Consider the following 26,493-nt stretch of genomic DNA (forward strand, 5'->3'; position numbering starts at 1 on the left):
AATTTATTAACCATATTGCTGCAATAATGAAGCAAATCAAATAACATCATGCCAGAGATTAGTTCTTCCCTTACTTGATAATTATGTGTGGAGTTAATCATGTGTGGTAGAAAAACTCAGAACACAACAGTTTATTAAAACTGTCAACAGTGAGTCACTGGTCTCCTGCTGTTAATAAGAATTCAGAGACTGATCATCCCAGTTTTTAGACAGGGTTACAGAGACTGAAAGTGAACGTACTATACATTTGACCATTGATGAGGAATTGTTTTGTAACTGAAAGAGAACAGAGGGTACTGGGATCCATGTGTGCCAGTCGAGCTGATCGTTATTCTCACAATAACCTTGACCCTGCATCACGCTTTGAAAGGGAGAGTTGTAAACACTCCTATTAACTTGGATAACTGTTGCAGTTTATGGAGATCTACAGCTTGTGAATTCATTGTGGGCCATTCATTAATGTAACAAAGGTTGCAACTCCAGGAGGATATGCAGATGAGGGGGTGGTCCTGACTTCTATACACAAAAGATGACCCCAAGAGGGTCTCAAGCCTCACCCCCAAATCCACTTTAAATCCCTGGATCTACATCAGGAGTAATCTGGGATTTTCGCTCTTGTGAAGGCGCCTCTTCCAGGACTGAAGCACCTCCCCTCCTTGCCGTGGGAATCACAGCCAGAGCCAGACAAGAGGAAGAGCCGGTCGATGGTTTTAATCAGCCGAAGCCAGGTCATTGGCATCCCTGTCTCAAGGCTCAAAATAAGTGGCTGTTGTGGAAGGACACGGAGAGGAGGCCACTAGCTGGACGAGGGATCGGAAAACTGCTGGGGGGGAGAGGGGGAAGTGGGTGGTGAGTAGCAGCAGAGAGGTCCAGAGAGCAGCCCATCAGGCAGTGTTTCATGCAGGAAGAGGCACGTACTTGCTTCTCCTTCCCCCACGCTTCCCCAATGTTCTTCCTGCAAATTGATCCTTTCTGTATCAGGAGTGTGGAGGGAAAGGTCCACAAGGTGTGATTTTTATTGTTTCAACATTGTTTTCAGTATTAACTTTTTGCCTTTCTCCTTCTCTCAATGATAAAAGTAAAACAGATGCTACCTGACATAATTCCTTGGCAGCTTGTACTCTATTCGTAACAAAACCTGAACATTTTAAATGAAATTGAATTAATACATTTATAATTATTGTCTGAATAACATACTTTTCATTCTTTTGTACCAAACATACTTTTATGAACCAAACTATATATTACAGGTTTTATAAAGATATAAAGTGACTTTATATCTGTGAAAGGTGCTAAAAATAAAGTTTAAAAGATTCAGCGTTCCTCAAAATCGGCAGGGTTGTCTTCCTGCTGCTGCAGTCTTGTTTCTATATTAGTGACATACGTTTCATTGGAAGGGGAAGCTTGGGGGTGTCTTTTCTGGCTCTTCTGCCCCATTGCCTGGTTTCTGGAAAACCTTTTAACAGGAGCAACCGTTCAATGGAGACCAGTCCTCCAGGGAGGTGCCATCACACGCAAAGGCCAGGGAAGAACCAGCCAGCAAGGCTTTCGTTCTGATTCCTAGCTGGCCCTGGGCTAGGAGTCAGGTCCAGCTCTGTGGATCAGTTCTTGGAACCTGCCAGAGCCCAAGTTGGCACATAGTTGCAGAATTCCCCAGACCTGTCCCTGGGTTTTGAGGTGGCAAAAAGAGATTGTTCAAGGCGGCCTTGGACCCTTTATCCTCTTGCCTGCTGTTCATGGCAGGTCCTTCTGCTTGGGCCCAGAGACCATTGCAGGGGTCTTGGTGGGGATTTTGAGAGCAGCTCATCTGCCTTCATCCTGCAAAGGTCCAAAGAAAGGTTTCTAGGCCGCTGTTTCCTTGTTGCCCTGCCTCTTACTGCTGCGTCTTTTGCCTTCCACAGACACTGGCTGCCCGAAAGCCGGGAGTCTCACTGGCCACACTGGTCCGGACATCCCTGAGTAACGAGATGGTAAGGGCGAGAAAGGAACATGCTTTCCGAGGCCTCCACCAGGACCTGTTTTTCGGGTGGAAGGCCTGCCTCGCTGCATAGTTGTGAAAAGAAGCTGGTCTTGAATGGAAGATAACCCCTCCACCCCCAAGGAAGGGCCGGTAGAAAACAAACACAGCCCCTGTGCTGTGCCCAGCTTCCTTGCCCTGCCTATGTAGGGGAGCCACTTCCAGCCGAACAATCCTTAGATTCCCCTTTCCACTAGAAATATGTGCTTATAGCACTCTTGGGTGTGTGTGTGCGCATGTGCGTGCATGTGTGTGCACAGCTGGCTGAAGCCACGCTCAAAAAAAAAAAATGGGCAGGACCAGGGCAAATTAATTAAATTAATGACAACGAATTGAGAGATGCTGCCTCTGTAGCCAGCGACCGTTTTCTCTCTCCCTGACACAGACACACATCTTGCCTCTCCCCCAACATGCCCTGACAGTTGTGTTCCTCCCACAGAAAATGCATGTTTTCAAAAAGACTCTGCAGGCGCTCATCTATCCCATGTCCTTGACCACTCCGCACTACTTTGAGGTGTGGACAGCCACAGCCCCCACCTACTGTTATGAATGTGAAGGGCTCCTCTGGGGCATCGCCCGGCAGGGAATGAGATGCAGCGAGTGTGGAGTGAAATGCCACGAAAAGTGCCAAGACCTTCTCAACGCCGACTGCCTGCAGAGTGAGTCTCAGCATGCTGCTCCTTCTTTCTAGGAAGGGGGCCTGCTTCTGTGGGCATCTGGGGGGGGGAAGAGGCCATAGTGAGTCCTTTTCTGGGGATGACTGACACCCAAATGCTGTGGACCACTAGCCCTTCACCGCTGTCTCTACTAGCCCCAAGATTTACTCACTCTGCTAACTGGTTCGTGCAGCACGTTGAACCTCAGCTAGACCCACTGGCTGGGTTAGCCCAAGAGCATCAGCTAAAGGCAGTTGCCTCCTTCGTGGCCTGGTGGGTCGGGCAGCCTCCATGTTGAACTGCTCCTCCCCGTATTTGTTTTTTTGTTTGTTTATCTATCAAATTTCTCTGCTGCCCATCTCGTATACAACGATGGTTTACAGCCATCGCTTCCTGCATCTCGCGAAATCAGCGAAGGGTCACCTTAGGTCAAGCCTAGGCCCTGTAGATGTCATGGACTTCTCTGTCCCACCAAAGGCAAAATGCAGGTCTTGGTGCTCCCCCACATGTGGTTGAGCTAGAACAGGGGCTTTAAGGCTCGGCTTTGTGCCAGCATGCCCTTCAGTTTTGGTTTCCGTCTGGGGGGCTTGGCAACAGCGTGCAGTGATGGCATTTCTCAGGGGTCTTTGCTGTGTTTGGCTGTCCAGGGGTGGGGAGGAACTTTTAGAGAGGAACCAGCTCTCTAACCCCCCCCCCCAGTTGAGGGACAAAGGGACGGATGAACCAGAGGACCCACAGAGGTTTCAGCAGCCCAGGTCAATGAGTTACGGTTTGTAACACGATTATTGTGGTATTCCCTCAGGGGCTGCAGAGAAGAGCTCAAAGCACGGGGCTGAAGATAAGACGCAGAACATCATTACAGCCATGAAGGAACAAATGACGATTCGAGAGAAAAACAGACTGGAGGTCTTTCATCTGATCCAGGAGGTGTTCCAGGTTTCAAAGGAAGACTTCTCAAAGCACACAAAGGCAGCCAAACAGAGTGTCCTGGATGGCACCTCCAAGTGGTCAGCCAAAATAATGATCACAGGTGCGATGGTTGCCCAGCATTTTTCTCCAATTGTCTTTTTGTGTCTGGTCCAGCAATCTGCCTTACGACCTGCAAATGGAAAGATGCAAACAAAATGGTGCATCCATTGTGAGAAGAGGCAGTTCTGCCAGGCTTCATGAGCAGATTGAACTGGCTCAGGCTGAGGCTTATCTTTTGGAATCTCGGGCTGAACCTAGGAAGTCTTCTGATGGGGTGGAGTGGCGGATCCATCTGCCTGGAGTGGAGGTGGATTCCCCTCCCTGGAGGTGTTCACTTGGGGGCTGGGGGCCCCTCTGTTGGGAATGGTGCAGTAGACTTCTCCCCTGGCACAGGGGGTAGGCCAGGGGGCATTGTTGGTCCTCTCCAGCTCATGCATACTGTACTCATGGTGAAATAACAACTTTTGTCCTGCCCATTTGCAAAGATCCTTTCATATCAGTTATCCACGGACTGCTTGGAGGTTTGTTTATGCAACCCCACGCTCACAGGGGAGAATTGAAAGTACTCCAGAGGGTTTGGGCATGAATCCTCCCTTGCTGTCAGTTCCCTGCTCTTTGACATCCCATGGTCCAAGTTTGCTGTCCCCTCTGGCAGGGAGACTTGTGCTAAATCAAATTATCTTTTCATTATGGCATTTATATTCCACCTTTCATAGTATCTTATTATGCATAATTTTACTGAACTGGGAAATGTTCCACTGTCTGAAACTGAGTGTGAGTTATGAAGGATGTGTCCCTTCTGCAGAGAAGTAACCATATTAACTGGCCAACAGTTAATAGCTGGTTGATTTATTTATTTATGCATAGCAGTTTTATTGTTCAGTTGTGAAACTATACAAGGGACCTACAGCAGGAATGTTTCTAGAGCTTTACACAAAAGAATACTATGCACAATGGACACTGTATTATGATGCCATAATAACAACAAAGATTTGCTGTGTCAAGATAGGAAGAGGGTCAAATAGCTTGTAAAGAAGTTTGGTTGTGGGATGGATGATTCTGGTAGAAAGGTAGGCAAGGCCACAGGAGGGTCTTGCTGTCAAAACCGAGAGAGAAAGCTCTCTCTTTCTCAGATTCATAGAAGAATCCATTTCTTTTGTTTCATGGTATCATAGCGTTGGAAGTGATCCCAGAGGTCTTCTAGCCCAGCCTCCTGCCCAGGGCAGGAATCCTCAGACCATCCCAAACAATGGCTGCCCAACCAGGGGTAACTTTTCACTAGTAACACCGAGGCCTCCAGCAGAGAAGGAGTCCTCTGCACAATCCAGGGCATGGGGCCAGTTGCCATGGAGCCCTTCGTCTGCGACGGGGCCTGGGCTCGAGAACTGCACAGGCCAGGAAGGGGATGAGTTCTGGAGCTGAGTGGCCCTGTATCCAGCCATGCCCCAGGACTTGGTAGGAAGGAACAGGCCCTGGGAAGAGAAAGCAAGATGCTGTTTAGGCTCCAGGGCCTTGACTCATCTACTTGGGTGAAATGACGATCTGGATACAAAGTGGCACTTTCTCTGACGAAGCTCCAGGACATGGTAGGGAGGCGCAGACCTGTTGGGCCAGGAGAAAGAATTCAAAAGCCTGCCTGGGTCACCTCATCTCCTTGGGTTTGTTTTTTTTAATAAGATTTTTATTAAGTTTAGAAGAAAGATAAAAACTACAAAAAAGCAAAAAACTACAAAAAGGAAATTTTTTTTTTAAAAAAGTGTGAAACACAAGAAAAAGAATTTTGGAGATTACATGAAGAAGTGACTTCCGACTTTCAGCAACAAGAATATACAACAATTTCCATAATTAATCCCTTACTCTATATCAAACCAAGATCACATTATTTCTATAAATCATACCATTAGCACATTGTAAAAATCACTAAATACAATTGCTCCTTCCCCTTATATTTGGGGGGAAAAAAAATATATATATAAACCTCTAAATCAACTTCCCTCCCCCCCCAAATTTTATTTAATTATTTCCTTCCTACCACCTCATCTCCTTGGGTTGAAGTCCCTCCCAGCTGCTGTTCACGGTGCTCCCTTCCCACCCCAGGACAATCGTTAGTTGAACGGTTTAGAGTCGGGGGCGGGGGCACAATCCTGGTCTCCCAGGTCCAAGTAGAGCTGAGGGAACAGGGCATTCTGACCCCAACACTTCTCTGGGCAGGCATCTGACTGGCTCACCATCCTAGCAGAGACCATTCAAAAATGTGGCTACCATGTGGCTGCCTAAATGCTGTAAATAATACAGGCAAAATTAATAATACAAATTGGGGGTGGGGGGACATGTGGCTGTGATGCAGCTCCTGCTTTTAGTGGCCTGAGCCTGCTTCTGGCTTCTGGCTGAGCAATTTGCTTTGTTATGAATTGTGATGGAAGAAGCAGCTGACAAGTATTTATAGCAGCATAAGTACACACTAGCTAGCATAAATTCTGGTATCTGCAATGGGAGAGTTTTCAGTTGGGCTTGCAAATTGGAGAAATGGGGGATCTGGAATGTGTGCCTTGCTCCAGGATAAAACATGACATTTCTTCCTGAGATTGAGATGTTTGAAGGATTTACTGGGATATGAAAGGTAGTTGACTTCGTAGAAAACATCCTGCAGCTTTGGCTTATCCCACCTTTCTGAGGGACAACCTATTGTTTTCAAGCTAAACTAAAGACTTTCTGTTGGTGATAATCCACCCCAGCTGGAGGAAGCTGACTTGTGGGATGTGGTCAGAGAGGTGCAATCCCTCTTAGGGGTATTCCTCACCTGAGATTCCCCAGTTTCATCATCTGCTTTTCTGGTTTTAGACTACATTGTCCATTTTGGTTATAAAACCTGTCTGCTTCTCTGTGTTATTGAAACTGTTTATTTTTATAGCCAGGGCTATATTTATTTCTACCATGTGCTTGATGCACATATCATGATGTGTTTTTTCCTGCATGGGTAGTCCCCATCTAGGACAAAAAGAAAACCAAGGCAAAGTGTCCATGTTTGTAGAAATCCAGCTGATCTAGATCCAGATCTGTGACCACAATAAATGAGCATCAAAAAGCCAGATAAGCAACATAGGAAGCAGCTCCCTTCTTTGGGACCAGGTCTTTGGTCTCTCCAGGCGAGCCTGTCTCCTCTGCTGGCTCATCATTCCTGGGTTCCGGATCCTTTGGGATCTTCCCCAGCTCTTCTTGCAGATCTGAAGTGGATCTCCTTGCCTTCAAAGCTGGGGCTCTGTCATTGCTTTTCTCAGTAAAAAAAGACAACCCCTCCCCTCCTCGGGCTCAGGCTGAAAAGACACAAAAAGGGAGGAGGGAAGAGGAGAACGAGGACATGGTGGCCCTCAGTGTTAGGAGGCTCAGGGCACCACCTCTGCTGCAGCTCAGGGGAAGAGCTTTCAGGCAATTTACCAAGCTGGCTTACCAGTGGCTGGGGAGTTTCTCCCCCTGCTTCCTGCAGACCTTTCTGTCCATGCAGGGTTGGTCCTCTGTGTAGTGATCATCCAGTGGTCAAGGCAGAGGTGCAGCACTGGGGCTGAAGCCATGTCTGTGCTTGTGCCTTGCTTGGTCAGAGTCCAGAAGGCGTCTTCTCTGGCTCTGACCTCTCCCATTCTCACTGAATCCTGGCTGGTCTGGCAGCTGCTCCAGGATCTCCACAGAAGGTCGTCCATCCCCTGTGGCCTGACTTTTCCTAGCGAAGCTGGCCAGGCAGAGATTCTGGGGCCTCTGGGATGCAAAGCTTGTGCTCCCCCATTGCCACCCTCAGGTGCAGGAGCATGGTGTGTTCTGGGCCAGTCCTGATAGGCAAATCAGATTCAGCTTCTTGTCTGTCATGTTCTCACAGTGGTTTGTGCCCAGGGCTTGCAAGCCAAGGACAAAACTGGCTCCAGCGATCCATATGTTACTGTGCAAATTGGCAAAACGAAAAGGAGGACAAAGACTATCTTCGGAAACCTGAATCCAACGTGGGATGAAAAGTTTTATTTGTGAGTACTGAAAAATAAGGGCTTTGTGCATTCTTCTTTGCTTCCATTATTCAGTTTATTTGGATGTTTATCTTTTGGGCTGTACAAAAAACTTCGAGCCTTCTCATTCAGCTTCTGAGTTACAGTCAAAATATTGATCCTTATTATTCAAAGTTCACATGTTTGTGGCATGGAATAATCAGGGAACTGTGCCAAGTTCTGTTATTGGAGGATGGGAAGCTGGATTCTTCCACCTCTTCCACCTTTTCTTTTCATGGCCAGGGAAATGGCCAACTTTTGGTAGACTAGAAGGCACAGTTCATTTCATGATGATGATGATGATGATGTTTTTTCTTTTTCATTGGACTTAAAATGCAATCATGATACATATAGCCATAGTTTTATCTGCAGCGTTGAAAACCCTACTGGCAACAAACTGTCTCTCAGATTTTAGCTTAATTTAAGGAGGAGGGACAGTGTCACTACAGTCTGGTAGTTATCCAGATTGGTTGGGTGTAGACTGTTTGTATTCTAGATTTCTTTTTCTCTGAATAAACCACAGAATATTTCTGGAGAGCAGCAGCAGGCCCTGGACTTTAGGCCCAGTCTGAGCATTTTCTAGAAGTACCTGTTGATCAGTGCTTGGAAAGTAAGCTTCAGAACCCAAATTACAAAAGGAGGATCACCCACTTGGTGTATGTGGACATTTATTTGGTCCTTTTGGTGATTTTTTTTTAAAGTGGGGATCTGAATTTGCTAAAATTAGTGGAATTAGAGAGTGTGGCTGGTGAAATTCTACCCCTCCCCAATTCAGCATGTCCCATAATTCAAGCCCCAGGTGGGATGCAGTTAGTCTTGATGCAGGCATCTCAATGAATCTCTAAGTTCAGTCCTGCATTCAGTAACCAGCTAACAGTAGAAGCTTCACAGACTCAGCACTACTATTGACGTTGTTTTCTTGCTAATAAAGCAGAAGCTTCCTGCAGAAAACAAAACCCCAGCCTTGTGTCATCCTTGGGATTTAAATTCTAGGCCTTTTTCTACTGCCCTTTTGAAGTAATGAACTGTGGGCTGTTCCCCAGCCTCGAGAATTGCCAAAACCTGTTCCATGTTTGGTCTGGCCTAAGACCTGGTGATTCCTGCCTCACCAGCTTTGTCCATTACAGATGCTCAGCTATGTAGACTTTGGCCAGATCCAGTGTCATGGCTCTGTGAGTCAGCTGTAGCTCCTTCCTCTCTGTTGGTGCGGCAAATAGATGTTGGCTGCTTCTATTTTACATGAGCTGTCAGTATCTTTCCTAAGCCTGTAAACTCTGCATCACCTCTTTTAGCTTTATGGACTTGGTGAGTGCATTGCACAGAAAGGAGGTGTAAAATAGTATTTAATGAACACATGCAGGAGATGAGAAGATTGCTATTAATCATTAAGATGGAACAAGTGACATTTGCAATAATGTTGCAGTAAAATGTGCCCCTGTTCAGCACTTCAGCCAAACAGTCCTCTCTGTTCCATTCCATTCCTCCCTTGAGTTTTCTGATTTTTCCCCAACAAACATTGCACTTATTTTGCCACTGGTTATGCTTTTGGTTTTCATTGTGTTATATTTAGGTGTTGCTGCCCATTGAAATATTTTTATGTATCTACACATCTCAGGATTTTTTTGTATATGTGCAAACCTCCTGTTACAGCTTATTGTTGTTTATTCGTTTAGTCGCTTCCAACTCTTCGTGACTTCATGGACCAGCCCCCGCCAGAGCCTCCAGTCGGTCGTCAACACCCCCAGCTCTCCCAGGGACGAGTCCGTCACCTCTAGAATATCATCCATCCATCTTGCCCTTGGTCGGCCCCTCTTCCTTTTGCCCTCCACTCTCCCTAGCATCAGCATCTTCTCCAGGGTGTCCTGTCTTCTCATTATGTGGCCAAAGTATTTCAGTTTTGCCTTTAATATCATTCCCTCAAGTGAGCAGTCTGGCTTTATTTCCTGGAGGATGGACTGATTTGATCTTCTTGCAGTCCAAGGCACTCTCAGAATTTTCCTCCAACACCACAGTTCAAAAGCATCTATCTTCCTTCGCTCAGCCTTCCTTATGGTCCAGCTCTCGCAGCCATATGTTACTGGCCAAATGTATTAGGACACAACATTATTTTCTTTGCCATTGTTTTCTTCTGCCTTTGCTATTTTTGTGCTTTTGTGTTTTTTTCTTATTGTTCTTTGTTTTTAAATGTTTTAACAATTGTAAACTGCCCAGAATTGCTGGGAGTTGGGCAGCATATAAGTTGAATAATAATAATAATAATAATTATTATTATTATTATTATTATTGACAGAGTGATGCAGATCTAAACACTTTTCTGAGCTAGGTGGTTGTGCCTAGTAATACCTGAGCTGGAATGTGGACATGTAGAGCAGCTGGGCATCCTTCAGAGATCACCCTCTCCAAGTACACCTGTGGCTTGGCTCCTGGAAGATCTTTGCTTGTAGCTACATTCATTCTGTGGTTGCCAGTTCTTTGCACTTGCCTGGCTGTTAGGAATATCGCCTTCAAGAGCCTGGAGCCCATGTGCGGTTCTCTACAACTGGATAACAGCATCTGTTTGATGGGTAGTGCCCTGTCCCAGGTCCAGATTTCAGGGGTGATTTTGCATGAGAGCCTTGGTGGATGCAATCCCCCCACCCCCTGCCCAAAGTAGGACTTTGCATTGCCATTGCTGCTCCATGGGTATCTTGAAGCCCAAACAGGGGGAAGGTGGTGCTAGGGTGGTTCTTCAAGGGCTTATTCTGGGCTATGGAGCCAGGGCCTCAGACTCTGTTGGCATGTATCCAGTTGTTGTTCAATCGTTACGTCGTGTCCAACTCTTCGTGACCCCACACTAGGCCTTCCTGTCCTCCACTGTCTCCCGGAGTTTACTCAAATTCATGTCCATTGCACGGGTGATGCTATCTAATGATTTCAACCTCTGCCGCCCCCTTCTTTTGCCTTCAGTCTTTCCCAGCATCGGGGTCTTTTCCAGTGAGTCCTCTCTTCACATTAGGTGGCCAAAGTATTTGAGCTTCAGCTTCAGTATCTGTCTTTGCAATGAACAGTCAGAGTTGATTTCCCTTGGGAATGACTGATTTGACCTCCTTGCAGTCCAAGGGACTCTCAAGAGTCTTCTCCAGCACCACAGTTCGAAAGCATCACTTCTTCGGCGCTCAGCCTTCCTTATGGTCAAACTCTCACAGTCATACATCACTACTGGGAAAACCATAACTTTGATTATACGGACCTTTGTCAGCAAGGTGATGTCTCTGCTTTTTAATATGCTGTCTGGGTTTGCCATAGCTTTCCTCCCAAGGAGCAGGCACCTTTTAATTTCATGGTTGCAGTCACCATCTGCGGTGATCTTGGAGCCCAAGAAAATAAAATCTGTCACTGCTTCTATTTCTTCCCCTTGTATTTGCCAGGAAGTGATGGGACCAGATACCATGATCTTAGTTTTTTTAATGTTGAGTTTCAAGCCAGCTTTTGCACTCTCCTCTTTCACCCTCATCAACAGGCTCTTTAGTTCCTCTTCACTTTCTGCCATTAGGGTGGTATCGTCTGCATAACTGAGGTTGTTGATATTTCTCCCGGCAACCTTAATTCCGGCTTGTGATTCATCCAGCCCGGCATTTCTCATGATGTACTCTGCATATTGGCCAGGAGTCTGATAGGCCGGTAAGAATTTTATCATTGTTTGCTTGCAAGGACAATCCCTGGACAACTTTAAGAGGACATCCAGTTGTGGTCAGCTGTTCTGCCTTCTTTCCCCAGCCTTTCTCATTGTTCCTCATCTGGCCATGTTTTCTAAGGCATACATGATTCAGATCAGGGTTTCCAAGCCAGGTTCATCCTCACTGCAGGCTTGTATCCATCTTCTGCTGCACTGCTCCTCCATCAGCATGGGGGAAGCCAGTCTGAGCAGGTGAGCCCTGGGTACACACACCCTCAGTCCTGATGGGGGCCACAGGACTCAGAGGACAGGAAGCATCTTAGGTTGGGCTGGACTTCTGCCTATCAGTCCCTTTCTTGAGGAGGCCAACCAGTAACAGCAGCTAAGGCCCCAGTAGGGCTCTTTCCCTTCCTATCCTGACAGAGTTGCCAGGATTCAACTTGGGATTCCTCCTTGCAGAGCTAGGGCTTTGCCGGAGGTCTTTCTCAGTGTATGTGCGGAAGGTAAGGCACCTTCTGGTATTGATCAGGCCTCCTGTCCCCATTGCCTGGCTTTCTTCTTTGCCCACCATTGAACTTCTCATTCTGGGGAGAGAAGGCAATCCTTCAGCTTTCTCAAGCCTTGGAGAAGATTGCAGCCATTTCCCACCCCACTCCCCAGATATTGGTGCTTCTCAAGGATTTAGAAAGGAAGACATTAGTGATTGTGAAATTAATTCTGAAATTCTGTTCCATTTCCTTTTATTTCTTGTCCTGAGCTGCCTTAGCTACTCCATGTACTAGCTTTCACTCTAATGCATTTGTTTTCTGGCCAAAGTCCAAAAGCTGAAACTTGCCAAGAAGAAGGCCCTCCTCTGGATCTCGATTTGGCAACCTGGTGTCTCCCCACTGTGTGATTCCCATCCTCAGTCTTCCTGTTTTCTCATGATTGACTGGCTTGCCTGCAGGTCTCAGCCCTTGCTGCCTCTGGAAATGAGCAAGGGTTCCTGAAACCCATTGCCATCTTGGTTTCAGTTCAAGAGAGGACATGCAGGAATGGGGAGTCTCCTTGCTGCTGGGCACCAACTGAATCCTGGAGGAGATCCTTTGCTGGCTTACTTTCTCCTCCATGCTCTGACAAGCCTTGGGAAACACATTTGGCTTTTTATCCTGCAGCCATTCTGCGTGGCCCCAAGATCAGCCTGGGCAGGACTATGCTTCCAGGTCCAAGCTCCAGGCAACCCAGTACTATCCCCGTTGCAGGTGCTTCCAAGCAACCGTTGGGTCCCCTGAAATGTTGCCCTTCTTAGCTGGTGGTTGTGTTTTATTGACTCCGGATGGCTCCTTTAGCTGGCTGGCTTGCTGTCGTCAGGTTCCCATCTGGCACCAGTAACAGTTTCCACCCCTGCTGGCTGCTCACTCCAAAATAAGCAAATAAATGTTAATTATCTCAACTCAAAACAGTGGCGGTTTTGAAGTACGTGAATTGCTGTTTCCACCAGCACATTCATTCTGAGCTAATTGTGTTTGCTTGGCTCCTCCTCGTCAGGAAATTGGGGAAAGCATGAGTGTTCGGAAATCAAGCTTTGTAGGAGCATATGCTCATCTTCAGTTCATGTGAACAGCTTCCTTTCTTGAAAGAAGCTTGGAAAAAACCCTTTCTGTGTGTGTACAGCAGAAATTGGCAGTGCATCATGCCAGCCTTATAACAGCATGTTTTCAGCCTTTAAAACTAAAGTGACAGCATTTGGTTGAATTAATTAACATACATGCTCCCCATCATAAACAAAGATTAAAAGCAGCCAGATAATTCAGCTAAAGCATTGAGCATGGGGAAAGGGACCAGGGAAGGTATCAAAATGCAATTCTCCTAGTTGCAGTTGGACTCAGCCATGGAAGGAAAATGGGTGAAGAAGCCCCAGTATTCACCCTGCAGATATGCTGTTGAATAAAAGAAGAGTGAGATGTTATCATCCTTGACAACTTAATTGAGAATAAGCTCCAGTGAATGTGGGGAACTCTGCTTGTTCTGTATAAACATCCATCAGATCATGCTGAAATTAGTGGAAGATGGTGAGAGCTCCCTGACCAGATTGTTGCTCTTTAATTTTAAAATATCCAAGTGATGGTCTCTGCAGAAGGAATTTGAAACCTCATTGTGATCCATCAGGAAATACAGAAGATCTTGGGCCAATTCACTGTGAAGTCAGAGAGGTGGTGACAGGATAGTTTTTCTCCTGAAATGTCCCTGAAGCCAAGGAAGGAGGAGGCAGTAGGGCTTACTGGTGGCTTTGTATGCAGCCTCACATGAGAATCCCCTCAAAGGTTGTCCACTATTGAAAGGAACTAGGTTGCAGATGTTAATACTGGCTTTTGGAGAATTCTGAATGAGGGTTCCCTGAATCGGTTCAAAAGGGAATCATGAAAATCAACCAAAGGTGGTAACTTCCAGCCAACTTCTCTCTTCAGAATGCAGTTATAGAGAGGGTGAGAACTGTTTCCTCCCTTCCAAATCTGCTGGACAGTGCTGTTGAGCCCTCTGCCCTTTGTTATCTCTGCCAGAGCCCTGGCAATTGTGACAGATGATTTGTGCCACCCATTGCTTAGACTGTGCTTTGTCACCACAGCATGGTGGGGCAGGGGTTCCTTCCCCTTCTGGGCTGAGATTCTTGCCAGTCCAGCAGTTTCCTGGGGAGGAGCGCAGAAAGGAAGAAACGGATCATCTGCAGACATTTGTGTTCCTTGGGGCAGCCTGTTGACTGCAGGGGAGTGAGTGGTTTGGCTGCTGCAGCTTGAACATGCAAAGTTTAAAGCCAGACTCTCAGTAAGCCAGCAAGAACTCTTTTTGTGATTTGGTGGAACAAGAAAGGGAACCTTCTACCAGTTCTGACTGTTGTGGGAGAAAAGATGCTGGCTTGAAAACAATAATTTCCACTACCATTGTAGGCTTCAAAAGTGGAAGAGTGATGTCATTCAGCTGTAGCATCTCTCAATCTATCTGTGGCCTATGAGATTAAGATAAATGGCCAAGGATTTAGAGTGTACAGCTTTCTGATTACAAGTATGGATTTATTTTACATTATGCAAATTGTTTCTTTGATCCTGCTTGGTCTTCAAATAATCCCATGTTTGCTTTGAAAGAGAAAAGTGGCTATTGTATTGGGGAAAATATTCTGTCAATCTAGCTTTTTACATATTTGATCATTCCCTCCACCCCCATTTCATCCTCTTTTTTTATAATCTAATAGCATCTATGTCTGAATATGCAATGCTTAGAATCATGAAGTTAGAAAGGATCTTAGAGGTAATCCAGCTAAGCCCCTGCTCAGCGCAGGAACTGCAAGAACATCTGTAACAGATGACCATCTGCCCTATGTTTGAAGACCTCAAGAGAGAAGTCATCACTTCACATGGCAGTCTGTTCTACTGGCTGACAGCTCATACAGTCAGAGGGTTCTGGTTTGGTAGAAAAGGCAAATGTTATCAGCAAGAGAAACGTCTGGGTAAAGATGCTGATTCCGTCCTGTTCCAAGCACAGCTAAGGATGAAAGTTAGAGAGAATGGGTTCAGAACCCTCCTTGGTGTGCTCTGTTTATTGATTGGTCTCCTCTTCATTCATGATGGGGACAGACCTATTTTTAAACCCTGGGAGCTGCTATTTCAGATCTCTTCCAGCTGTCAACATAAGTAGATGTTGATGCACTGGAGACCCTGACATCTTAAAGGAGGTGGCATTTAGAAATGGAGGCATCTTTTGGAAGGGAATCTGAGTTGTCCACATCTCAGAGTTGTATGGGACATTGTATGGGTTAGGGTTGTATGGGACATTGGAATGTAATGCCAGGAATAAAAAGCAGACTAGCTTGTGTGAATGGGTTGCTCAGGTAGAGCTGAAATACATGCAGGCAAGTGGAAGGGTTCAAAAGCGGAGGTCCTCAAGACTGGAGGGATCTAGTGCTGATCACACACTGGGGCATGGAAGGAAACGCTTCTTTTCAAAAAAGACCCAGGATCACTCCGACTTCCGGTGCAGTCTCCAAACAAAGCCCAAGTCTTGCAGCCCATCTGAGGCAGTGGGCATGCCCTGCATTTGGCAGCCAGGAGAGGCACCCTCTAGTCAAAACAAAAAAGGAGCAGAAATCTCTAATAGTTCTTGTCAGCAAGCCAGAGAGATGGAAGTTTATCTTGGGATGGTGGGACCCTCACCAGACTTGCGGCAAATTGGGTATCCCAGAAGATTTTGGTGGGTCATTTTAGTGGCAGTTTCTTTGGAGTCTTGAGCCACATAGGGGCAGCATCTTGGTCCCTCAGGCCGCGATTCTAACCAACGAGACTGGAACGGGGAGGGGGGGCTCTCAAATGAGCAGGGTGCTTCTTTCAGAATGAGAGCTGAGCCTCCCTCCCCTTGTCTTCTAAAAATTGGTAAATGAATTCTGCTGCTGTTCAGGCCTTGAATTAAGACGATGAAGCCCCGCAATAGGGATGCCGTCTGGTGTGCTGAACCCAGAGAGAGTCCCCTCCCCAGCAAAGAAGTTTGGCTGTACTTCCCATCACAGGACTCAGCCAGTCACCGCAGAAATGCATTCAATTATTCATTGTGAGGAATGATTGCTTGTGCAAAAATGCTGCTGATCCTGGAGAGAAAGAAACAGCCCGGTGCTCCGAGGGATACTTCCGTTTAGGAGTTTGGCCCTCCAGCAGCATCCTGAGGCAGGCACAACACAGAGAGCCCCCCGTGCGAGAAGATCCGGGTCTGGCCGGTCGGGTCTGTGTTGAGGCTCTGTTCTCCCAGGACGGACCTCAGCAGGGCTGACATCCAGGCCAGCATCTGAGCCCAGAAGCCTTTGCCTCTCCAGAGTCCAAGGCAGCAGAGCGTCCCCAGGATGTGGGGTGGTGGTAATCAGCTGCTTGCATTTCTCCTTTTCAGGCCTAGGCCTTGAAAATTTGTCATCTGGAGAGCCGTGCCTGGGGCTAAAGAAGACATGTGGTCGTTGGGAGACCAGGGGTCTAATTAAGGAGAGCTGGCTGGAAAGAGCCACAGTAACGGGGCCATTTATGCAGTGACCTAGATTGGTGCTCTGTATGCTTTCAGTGAGACAGGACATGTATTAGTTTCCACAGATAAGCACAAGCAAATTCTTCCCCGTAATGGATCAAAAGCTAAACCCAAACGTGTTTGCATTTGCTCCAATTAGCTCCTTTGGACTCATTGCTGCAGCTATCCAGATGCCGAGTCAGAAAGTACAAGGAAACTTTCCAACTGGGGGGGGGGGCTGGGGGGCTTGACTGCAGAGGCAGCTGCTTCCTGTCAGCCTAGCCCCAGCCCAGCCCACACCCTCTCTTTGGGCTTCCAGCCATGCCCTTCCCAAACCTGATTGGCTGTATCTGGTTTTCTCCAGCCACATGTCCCCAAGTCTTCCTGTGTCCGGGAAGCCTCCAAACTCAGTAGTTGCCTGTCACACCCTGAGCAGGGTGGGCCTTTGACCCCTTGCGTTGTAAGGTGGCCCAGTATCCGGAAAGCTCAGACTCGAAGTGTTACCTTGCCAGGCCTCTTCCTGGGGAGGTGCGACTTTCTGGCTGGGCTCGCACGGGCCTGGCCCCAAATGAAACGGAGCTGGGGCACTGGTGGTCCAGTGTATTGTGGAAACCCGGCTAGCTCCTGTCCTGGCCATTGTTGATGTTTCCTTAGCCTGGGTTTGCCGTTGTGCTAGCTGTTTGTGGGGACTGCTTAACAAACACAAAGAAACGGGATCCAGGCTCCGGTAGAGCAGCGGAAGCTGCATCTTTGCAAGCCCCTGAGCTCTTCCCTGCCTTTCCTTTGCAGTGAATGTCACAATTCCACCGACAGAATAAAGGTCAGAGTTTGGGATGAAGATGACGATATCAAGTCACGAGTGAAGCAGCATTTCAAAAAAGAATCAGATGACTTTTTGGGACAAACAATCATCGATGTGAGAACTCTGAGTGGGGAAATGGATGTCTGGTATAACCTGGGTAGGTGACTCCTGTCTCTGAAAGGAGCAGGAGGGAGTCCAGCCCTTTTCCCACAGCACCTGAGCAGACCCTTCTCCTGGAACCCCAGAAAGCCTTGCTTTCCCCTGACCCAGACCCCGGAGGTTGCCTCAGGGCACCGTCTCTGTGTCTTCCCTTCCTGTGGCCAGGGATCTTCTCAAGAAGCAGGTGCTCCGTCTCTTGCTGCAGAATACAGCTTGCACCTTCTTGAGTCAAGCAGTGCCTCTTCTTACGTCCCAAACAAAGCAGGCGCGCCGGTGCTTCTGTGGGCCTGCTGTAGGTGTCCCGCAAGTCAACCCCCAAGCCTGATTTGAGGATGAGCAGAATCTGTGGTTCTCCCTACACACGGCAAGGGTATTCCTTCAGAGAAATGAACAGCAGCGGTGCCCCTCTCCGCGGTAGCAAGCGCTCTTTGCGACAGCCAACATATTCCTTTTCCTCTTGTTTACTAGATAAGCGCACTGATAAATCTGCCGTTTCTGGGGCAATTCGGTTGAAACTCAGTGTTGAAATAAAAGGGGAGGAGAAGGTTGCACCATATCATGTGCAGTACACCTGTCTACATGAGGTATGTGGTGGAAATGGCTTCCCCCTCAGCGCATTGCCACCGAGAGATACTCACAGTAATGCTCCAAGCTTGATGGCACTTTCCCTGAGTCTAGAAGAGGCAGCTGGCGGAAGAAAGACAGGGCTGCCCTTCTGTGGATGTAGACGCTGCTGTGTAGGTGGCGGGGAGCGGGTTCAGGAGAAAGCATCCCAGTGAAGTGCAGGGAGCTGCCGGGGTAGAGAATGGCTGAAGGCGGCACAGCCACTCCTGAGGCTGAGCCTCTCCCTACAAGGCCAAGGGGTCAAAGCTGCCCCTTCCCCACTTAGGGAACTGGCTCAGTGTCTCCTCTGCAGCACCCCAGCAAAGCCCAAGGTGAGCAGAAGTGCTAAGCGTGAAGAGAGGAAGCCTGCTTTTGTTAAAGGAGGGCCCTGTGAAGAATGCACTAGAGCAGCACATTGTCAATACCTTCCTGGCTGCCCACTTGTCCTGTGGTTGCCCTGCTCTCCCCACCATGGGGTGGGTGCCTCAAGGATGGCTGGAAGCCAGTGATGCTTTTCCCCTGAGTGCCTCATGCCAAGGATGGGGATTGAGGGTGCCTGTCACACTTGTAACCAAACAAACCAAAGAAGGAATTAATGAAAACTGAAGCACGTTGTAATTCCATCTTCTCTGACAGTAGCCAAAGGTTGAGACTTCCAGTTGAAATGAAAAATGTGTTTCTTTCAGAACCTCTTCCACTACTTGACTGAGGTGAAAGCAGGTGGAGCTGTACAGATCCCGGCAGTCAAAGGAGATGAAGCCTGGAAGGTCTACTTTGATGACGCTGCACAAGAGATTGTGGATGAATTTGCAATGCGCTATGGAATCGAAAACATCTACCAAGCGATGACGCAAGTAGCATCTCATCTTCAGCTGGTGGGCTAGTGGATTGGGCAGAGGCTGGCAGGACAGTTTGTCCCCAGGTTTCTTCAAAGGCTTCTCTTTAGAGAGAGCAGCTGACTATTTCAGTCTGCCTTATGTTCCTGCCAGTGGCTGAGCAGATCTTGGTTTGGAAACCCCCGGCAGAAGAGTGCATTGACTGCCCAATCACAGTGGAACAAGGTGTAGATTTCTGTCTCTCCTATAATATTCTCTCTCCCCCAGCTATATGCACCCTTTGATTCCTTTAGGTCAAACTGTTCAATATCCTCTCTTCAGGATCCGAGATCCCCAGTGCTGAGGACAATTCTATCAAAGCCAGGGCACCAGGCAGCATTCAGAGTGTGAACGTGCCTGAGCCGATTGGGTCTTGCTGATCAAGTCTTTAGGAATAGCTAGCCTTGCCAGCTGCTTACTGTGGCAAGGTCATAGTGTTGTCAGCCAGAGGAATCAGGAGAAAGTTGTGCTGAGAACATCCACCTGGCAGGGAGATGTCCAGAGAAGGAGGCAGGTGTCTACTAACCCTTCCAAGCCCGAAGAACCCTATAGTATAGTTCAGGGGGAACATCCTGCTCCCCCTTCACATACACTGTCCAATTTACTAAGACTGAGTAAGAACACTCTACCCAGGCTCATTTACAGAAGCTCTCTGTACTTTTCTGTAGTTAACATGGCTGTTCAAATTCAAAAGTAGACAAGCAGGTAGCATTGAAATTCCAGATCATTATCGTCGTCATCTTCTCCATGAAGATGAAATGGAAATGGTCAAGGCTTGGTGGTTCTGAATATGTAGGCATTAATGATGCCAACGAACAGCCCTCATCATTGGCATTTCAGGGAGACCTGCAAGGCAAAAGGTGTGCCTCCCTTTTGTGAAATTGGTTTTGACACACCAAATTAATTTTATTTCAGTGTTGAAGCCCAGGTTGCGAACGATGCCCTTTTAGCTGTGCCCAGGGAAAAGGTAAAGCTCTCTGTAAAGGCTTTATCATTTTGAACACATTATACTTGTGTGCTGATTAATTTCTACAGTGCAGCCAAACCCCCTCCTAATCAGTGCCTTCCACCAAAGGCATTTGCTGACTGCAGAAAACAGAATACAGTTTGTCCAAAAGGAAACCTTCCTTACTGTTCGGTCCTTGAACACTGGTGCCAGGCCAGCATTCGGACTCCTCGTTGCAGGGACAAGAAAGAGACACACACCCTTGCCGCCGTTGTGCTTGCACTGATTTCTCTGGGGGTGCTCCGTGGCTGAAGAGCAGTCTGTGGGCAGACCTGCTGATCTGGGTAATGCGGGCTGAGCCCAACACGGAACCCAGTGCTGGGCCAGCCTGGTCAAGGAAGACCCTCTGGCAAGGTTCTACTCAGAGAGTAAGCAGGGGTCTGCAGGTGTTGACTCTTGAGGGTCCGTCCTGCCTCTCCCTGAAGAGTGGGGCTTTCAAGAGCCAGTCAGACAACACTGAACAGAGAGCCGTGTTCCTACAGGCATGGGTGCTGCAGCCCTTTGGTCTTGCTGCCCAGAGGCGCCCGGCATCTCTGGATAGCAGCCCCCCCACCCTGGTTTGTCTTTCAGGCACTTCTCTTGCTTGTCTTCCAAATACATGTGCCCTGGTGTTCCAGCTGCTATGAGCACTTTGTTAGCCAACATCAATGCCTTTTATGCTCACACCACAGCCACCACTAGTGTATCTGCTTCTGATCGATTTGCTGCCACCAACTTTGGGGTGAGTGTGGTTTCCTTGTGCTGCGCCTCACCATCAGTATTCCAGTTTATGAATACAGGAAAGTTTCTTTTTTTTCCCCAAGCTCTAACATTAATGAAAAACTCATAGAAAGCAGTCCTAGGGAAAAACCCAAATCCATCAAAATACGTCCTTTTACTAGGATCAATTCAGTTAACCTCAAAAGATTCAGTCCCGTTTCTTGAATGAGCTTCTCCTGGTCTTGAGAATGCTCCTTCCAGCACCTGGTGGAAGTGATATGCTGAAGCCATCATTTTATGCATTGTGTTCTTGAGGGGCAATCCCTCTTCCTTCAGAGTTACTTATGTTAGAAAACATCGTCTCATTTTGCAATGTGGCATTCTGTTCACGCCACCCCTGCTGAATGTCACAGAAGCCTGTCTCCAGCCAGATGAGGGAATTGTGTGAGACAGCGAGAAAGATGCCCCTTAGAGGGTTAGGGAAAGGTGTGGCTTTTGGGGTGCTGGGCCCCTTCTGAGCCATTTTATCTCTGACTCTTGCTCCACCCTTTAGCAGTCACCAGACTCTGGCTGTACATGCGATGAGAAGGGTGTCTTTCTCCTTATTCCACCCTACCTGGTGGGTGGTTATTTGTGGGGGTTGGGGGGGATGGAAGAGGGAATGCTTGCTAGTTCTGTGACTGATCAATCACTCGATCAATCAGTAGAGTACAGTAAATCAGTAAACAGCTTTGGGTCATGGAGAAGCAATAATGCTACTTGGTTAAACTCAGGGAGATAAGCAATGATCATTCTCACAGTTTCTAAGAAGGTTTACACAGTTACAAAACTGTTATTAGCCTTGCTTACTGCAATGGGTAAGATGTGTGAATATAAGGGGGTTACAAATACTGATTTTAGAAATTTGATCTTAAAGGAGATTTGTGTCCCCAAATCAAACCAGTTGGATCTATTTGGAGAAGTACAGAAATGGCTTTAATGTCATCCCACTTGAATTGGCTTGATCATCAAATTGGATCACCAATCCAAATAGAAAAAAATGTTTCAAGTCAGATGAAGCCTGATTCACACCTTCCTATTGAAATTTGTCTCTTGCTGAGTTTTTAGTGTAAGAGCACAGACTTCCTAGGAATGGTGATGTCATGGCACGTCTGTGAAAATACAACCTCCAGATCTCAGTGTGTTCAGGACAGAAATTAACTCCTGAAGGCACTGAAGGGAAGCTGCTTCTGGGAGGAACACTCTCCCTTCTTTGTGGGTGGTCAGCAGGTGGCCAAGGAGCAGCCCACTTTACCCCAGAGACAGTTGGCAGCCCCTCGAGGCTGGGTTTCACTGCTCGACCCGTTGCTTGAGGTGGTGCGGCTCACTTGGGGCTCCTTTCCGGTTGGCCGGACATGGGACCAGGATGGCTGAGAACGAGCAAGTGATGCCACAGATGTGAAAGAGCAGAATGGTGGCTTCTTTGGCCAGTTACTCTGCCTGCCCAGGGCTGCCAGACCAAACCCCCTTGTGTGCTTCCCCATCATCATCCCATGGACTGTCCTCCTGTGGGGACCCCCCCGGCTTTCTCTTGGCTCCTTGCCTTCTGTGGCATTGCAGCAGGGGCACGCTGTGCGCTAAACAGGCACATTTTCACTGAAGGACAACCCTTTCACCCAGCACAAAGGGGCTGTGGCTTTAGGAAATGGTTACTTCGGCCTGGCCATTGCATAGGGAAAACAGGCACACCCATCTGAGCTGCCTTTGAGGCCCCCCTGCTGCTTCAGACCTTGGCAGCTGACTTGGGCTGCTGTTTCTCCAGCTACAGCCAGCCAGCCGGCTTCCACAAAAGGGGCTGGTGTAGCAAGGAAGGTGGCACTTCTCGGTGGAATGGGGGTGGGGTCACCTCTGTTGCTTCCCAGGCTGGTCATTCCTGGGAGCGGCGGCGGAGGGAGTCCACCCTCCTGTGTGCTCCTGGTCATGGGCTGCCACTATAGCCGCCTCTTCAGCTGCTCTGTGTGTTTTCTGTGCAGAGAGAAAAGTTCATCAAACTGCTGGACCAATTGCATAATTCGCTGAGGATCGATCTCTCCAAGTACAGGGTACGTGCGCCTTCCTTCCTGCAAAGCCGCAGCCTCTCCCGCTGGCTGGAGAACCAGCCGGTTCGGTCTCAGCCACGCTGGGCAGAGGGCTGCCCATGGCAGAGTAGCCGCTCAGGGTACAAGCCCTGACCTGTCTGCACAGCCCTTGCTTGGCTGCTTGCCATGGGGGCTGTAGCATCTGTCGGTTTTGCTCACCTGCAGGAAAATTTTCCTGCCAGCAGTCCAGAGAGGCTCCAGGACCTGAAATCAACGGTGGACCTGCTGACAAGCATTGCCTTTTTTCGCCTAAAAGTAAGTCCAGCTCCCTCCTAGACACTTACGTGCCAGGATCTAAGTCCAGGGTATTCCCAGAGTCTGTATTCTTCATACGGACCTTAAACTTGAAGTGAAGCCAGTGGGAGGGAAGGGAATAATTTCCCTGCTGCTGGAGATCTCCCCCATCGTGGACGTTGGTAAAACGCAGGGCCTTTGAGCTGCGAAGGCTGCTAACGGTGGAGGAGCCTGAGGGTCAGTTCTGGGTCACCTCGTCCAGGTCCTGGAGCTGCAGAGTCCCCCTCGAGCCAGTGCCGTTGTGAAAGACTGTGTCCGGGCCTGCTTGGACTCCACATACAGATACATTTTCGACAACTGCTATGATCTGTATGCTCGGTTAATGGGCCAGGTGAGTGCCTTCTCCTTGCTTTCTCCCCCCAGGAGTCCTCTGGTTCACTTTGAGGGGGGTCAAGTCCTGTCCTGCCTCCATAGCAGCCTTAAAGACCGCTAGAAACAGTAGATGGGCAACCCAGTGGGGCATGCATTGTCCCTATTGGGAGACCAAGGAGGTGGCCGGTATTAGGTTGCCCCAAGGGCCCCGGTCAATCTGAAAACTCTAACGTACCCCCTGCCCCTGCCCTGTCCCAAGGAGAGTGCACATGAAAGCAGCGGAGGATGCATGGTGGGGCAATTCTGAGCAGAATAAAGTTGGCCGCCTCTGAGTCAGGCGCGGGGGCTGCGTTGGTCCCGGGCTTGCAGCAGATGGCCAGTCAGGGTCTCCCACTGACCAGACCATAGGCAAGCGCTTGCTAGCTGTGGCTGTACAACTGGAGGTGCCACAAGTTGATCCCAAATGGATGCAGAAAGAGAGATTCCCATCCCCATTGTGACTGCCGTGGTTAGCAACAGCAGTTAAATGGAGCCTCCACATCCAGTGGCAGCCTACCTCTAAAAACCAGGTGCCAAGGACTGTAAGGAAGCTTTCAAGATTCTGTTCTGCTGCTTTACTACAATGAAAAGCCCTCCTGCAATCCATGCTGGGCCTGTTTCTTGACTTGGCCTACCTCAAAGGGTTGATACAGACAGTCACCCAGACCTCTTGGTCCAACCTGCTGCTGGTAGAGTTCGGGAAGCCTCTGGCTGGGCACTGCTCAAGCAGAACCCCAATCTGCAGGGGGGCCTTCACCAAGCTCCAGCCCGCGACTGCTTCTTTGTTCATCCCAGCCAGCCGGGTGCTGAAATCATTCCTTTAAAGGTAAAGATCGGTGATGCTCCATTCACGCTATTTCCCCAAAGGAAAAAAGGAAGATGGGGGACTGGATGGGATATAATTGACTGAAGGAGCATCACACTGAAAATACCACTGGCGACACTTAGAGCAGGGAAGGGAATCAACACGCGGGCTGGCTTGGGGGCCATTCAGCACTGTCTGCAATTGGAACCTCTCGTTTTTCAAAGAAAGACTCTGTGCAAGGATGGTAATGCTTCCCACTTAGCCAGTGGCAGAGGACCACATTTATCACAGTCCTCTGCGATGCTTCTTCAGAGCAGCAGCCATGTTGACAGCTGTAATGCGGGGGGGGGGGGGGTGCTGTTAATCTGGGATGAAGGGAGCTGTCATTTCAATGGTCAGCTTTTGGTGGCAAACAAGAGTTTAGTCATTGATGCAAAAACCTGAAAGCCCCTATCTCATCCGAGGTGCCTGGCCTGGCCTTTGGAGCCATCATTTTTCTCTTCATTTAATCTCTTGGTGACATTTGGAGGTGTCGTTCCCTTTCCAGTTTCTGCTTCTGTTTACAAGAATCTCAACTGCGCAAGCCAGAGGGGTTTATGAAAAGGGGTTTCATGGAGGACCAGCTTGCATTGCGCTGACTCCACATCCATTGTCTCAGGCTCCCATGGGTCTGGCGCAGGATCGGAAAAAGACAAGCCCAGTGTTTTTGGGACAGAGAAGGAGGACTGCAGCACAGGGGCCTTTATGTTTAGAAAAGGAGCCAGCCGAGCAGAGAAGATCATGCCAGATCACAGGCAGTTGGGCATGATGGAGGGAGGAGGAGGAAAGTGTTTTTCTCCTCTTCCTCACCTAACGGTGGGGTCTGCTGATTCAGCTGAATGGTGGAAGATTGCACGACGTCAGAGAAGGACTTTTTGCACACCACATTGTCCTGCGCTGAGCCTTTCCCTTCTGGCATCACCCGCCGAAGTTAGGCGACGTGTGGCCCATCCTCCTTACCACTCCCGTCACCCAAGCAATGGATGGGCGACAGTCTAAGCCACAGAGGGGGAGGCAGTTGTTGAGCCTCCTCTCGAGAGCTGGAAGGACAGAGTCATGGAGGACAGGGAGCCCGGCCTCCCAGCTGCCTTCCCTTCCTCTCAGCCTTGGCAGGGAACAAAATGGCTGACGGCAAGAAGGACCTGGCGTCTTGTGGCTCCTCAGCAGATTTTGCCCATTAGGGAGGGGCTACCGGATGAACAACGGGGCTCCAGTTATCACCCTTTGGGCCCACTAGGTGAAGGCCAGGTCCCTTGAGAAGGGCCAGGAACAGGGAAGGAACGAGAAGCAAGGTAGACAGGCTCAATTGTTGCGGCATGGACGCGCCCCTGGATGGCCCGAAGAGCCAGGCTGGGGGCAGATCACCCTGGAGAGTCTATGGAGGTGGCGGCCAAGAGGCAACTCGGACGTGATGGCGCATAACCAACCAACAGCAGCAGCTGCAACCCACAGAGGCCAATGGAGTGACTTCCTCGCCTAAGATGAGAACTCTGCCCAAAGAAGACATTTCTGGGCAAACACAAGATGTCCTCCTAGGGTGCCAAGAGGGTGGAGGAGGAGTTGCCAAGCGAAGCGGTCCTGAAATAGTCTTTTCTGCAGGGCTTTTGCTAAGCAGTGGAGATGAAAAGAATGAATGCAACATTTCCCTCTTTTTGGCCCACAGGGTAAAAAGCAAGACATTCCTCGAGAGGAACAGGGCCCGACGATCAAGAACCTGGATTTCTGGACCCAGCTCATTACCCTGATGATTACCATCATCGACGAAGACGGAGTAGCCTACACTCCCATCCTGAACCAGTAAGGCGAGAAAGGCCAGCGTTGGGGAGCCAGGGCCCCTGGGGTGCCCCACACAGAAGTGGCACCTCCCACCCCAGTTGTCTCTAACTTCAGGTTGGAAGTTGAGGCATCTCTTCAGCTTCCTCCAGTGTGGCGGGGATTCTCGGGATACCCACCCCTTGCACCCCACCCCCAAGGGAGGATGCCACGAGCCCCCTTGGCAGCAGTTGGGCTCCTTGCATTGTTAGGCAGCCCCTCCCACACGGCTGCCAGGGGGCTTCAGGGTCTCTTCCTGGGCGCACCTCCTTTTGCCCTGCAAAACATCCCCAGGTCCTCCTCTCCTCCTGGGCTGACTGTGAGACCCCAGACTTTCAAGCTGGGGAGCATCAAGGACTCAGAAGGGGCTCCCCTGGAGGGTAGAGCTGCTGCAGGCGGGCGGCCGGGTGCCCGCCCTACTGCTGAAAGAGCAGACAGTGCCCTGCTTGGCTTCTTGCAGGTTCCCTCAGGAGCTGAACATGGGCAAGGTCAGTGCAGAGATCATGTGGACCCTCTTTGCGCAGGATGTGAAGTTTGCTCTGGAAGGTAAGGACGGCACAGATGGTCAGGCAGGTTGAGCTGCGGGGTGTGTG

At 48.9% G+C, this 26,493-nt stretch overlaps 1 protein-coding gene across 1 annotated transcript in view; it reads left to right on the top strand.

Moving 5' to 3' along the window:
- UNC13C (unc-13 homolog C) overlaps window positions 1-26,493 on the top strand; it is a 58,427-nt gene that overhangs the window by 12,599 nt on the left and 19,335 nt on the right. The window contains exons 5-17 of the mRNA XM_063314469.1: window positions 1,902-1,970; window positions 2,457-2,676; window positions 3,476-3,703; window positions 7,511-7,652; window positions 17,128-17,297; window positions 17,768-17,883; window positions 18,589-18,752; window positions 20,354-20,504; window positions 22,495-22,563; window positions 22,765-22,854; window positions 23,096-23,224; window positions 25,752-25,885; window positions 26,361-26,446. Of these exons, the coding sequence (XP_063170539.1) occupies window positions 1,902-1,970; window positions 2,457-2,676; window positions 3,476-3,703; window positions 7,511-7,652; window positions 17,128-17,297; window positions 17,768-17,883; window positions 18,589-18,752; window positions 20,354-20,504; window positions 22,495-22,563; window positions 22,765-22,854; window positions 23,096-23,224; window positions 25,752-25,885; window positions 26,361-26,446 (1,768 nt within the window). The remainder of the gene's footprint in view (window positions 1-1,901; window positions 1,971-2,456; window positions 2,677-3,475; window positions 3,704-7,510; window positions 7,653-17,127; window positions 17,298-17,767; window positions 17,884-18,588; window positions 18,753-20,353; window positions 20,505-22,494; window positions 22,564-22,764; window positions 22,855-23,095; window positions 23,225-25,751; window positions 25,886-26,360; window positions 26,447-26,493) is intronic.

The sequence above is a fragment of the Candoia aspera genome, chromosome 13 (genome assembly GCF_035149785.1).
Source record: "Candoia aspera isolate rCanAsp1 chromosome 13, rCanAsp1.hap2, whole genome shotgun sequence".
Lineage (NCBI taxonomy): Eukaryota > Metazoa > Chordata > Lepidosauria > Squamata > Boidae > Candoia > Candoia aspera.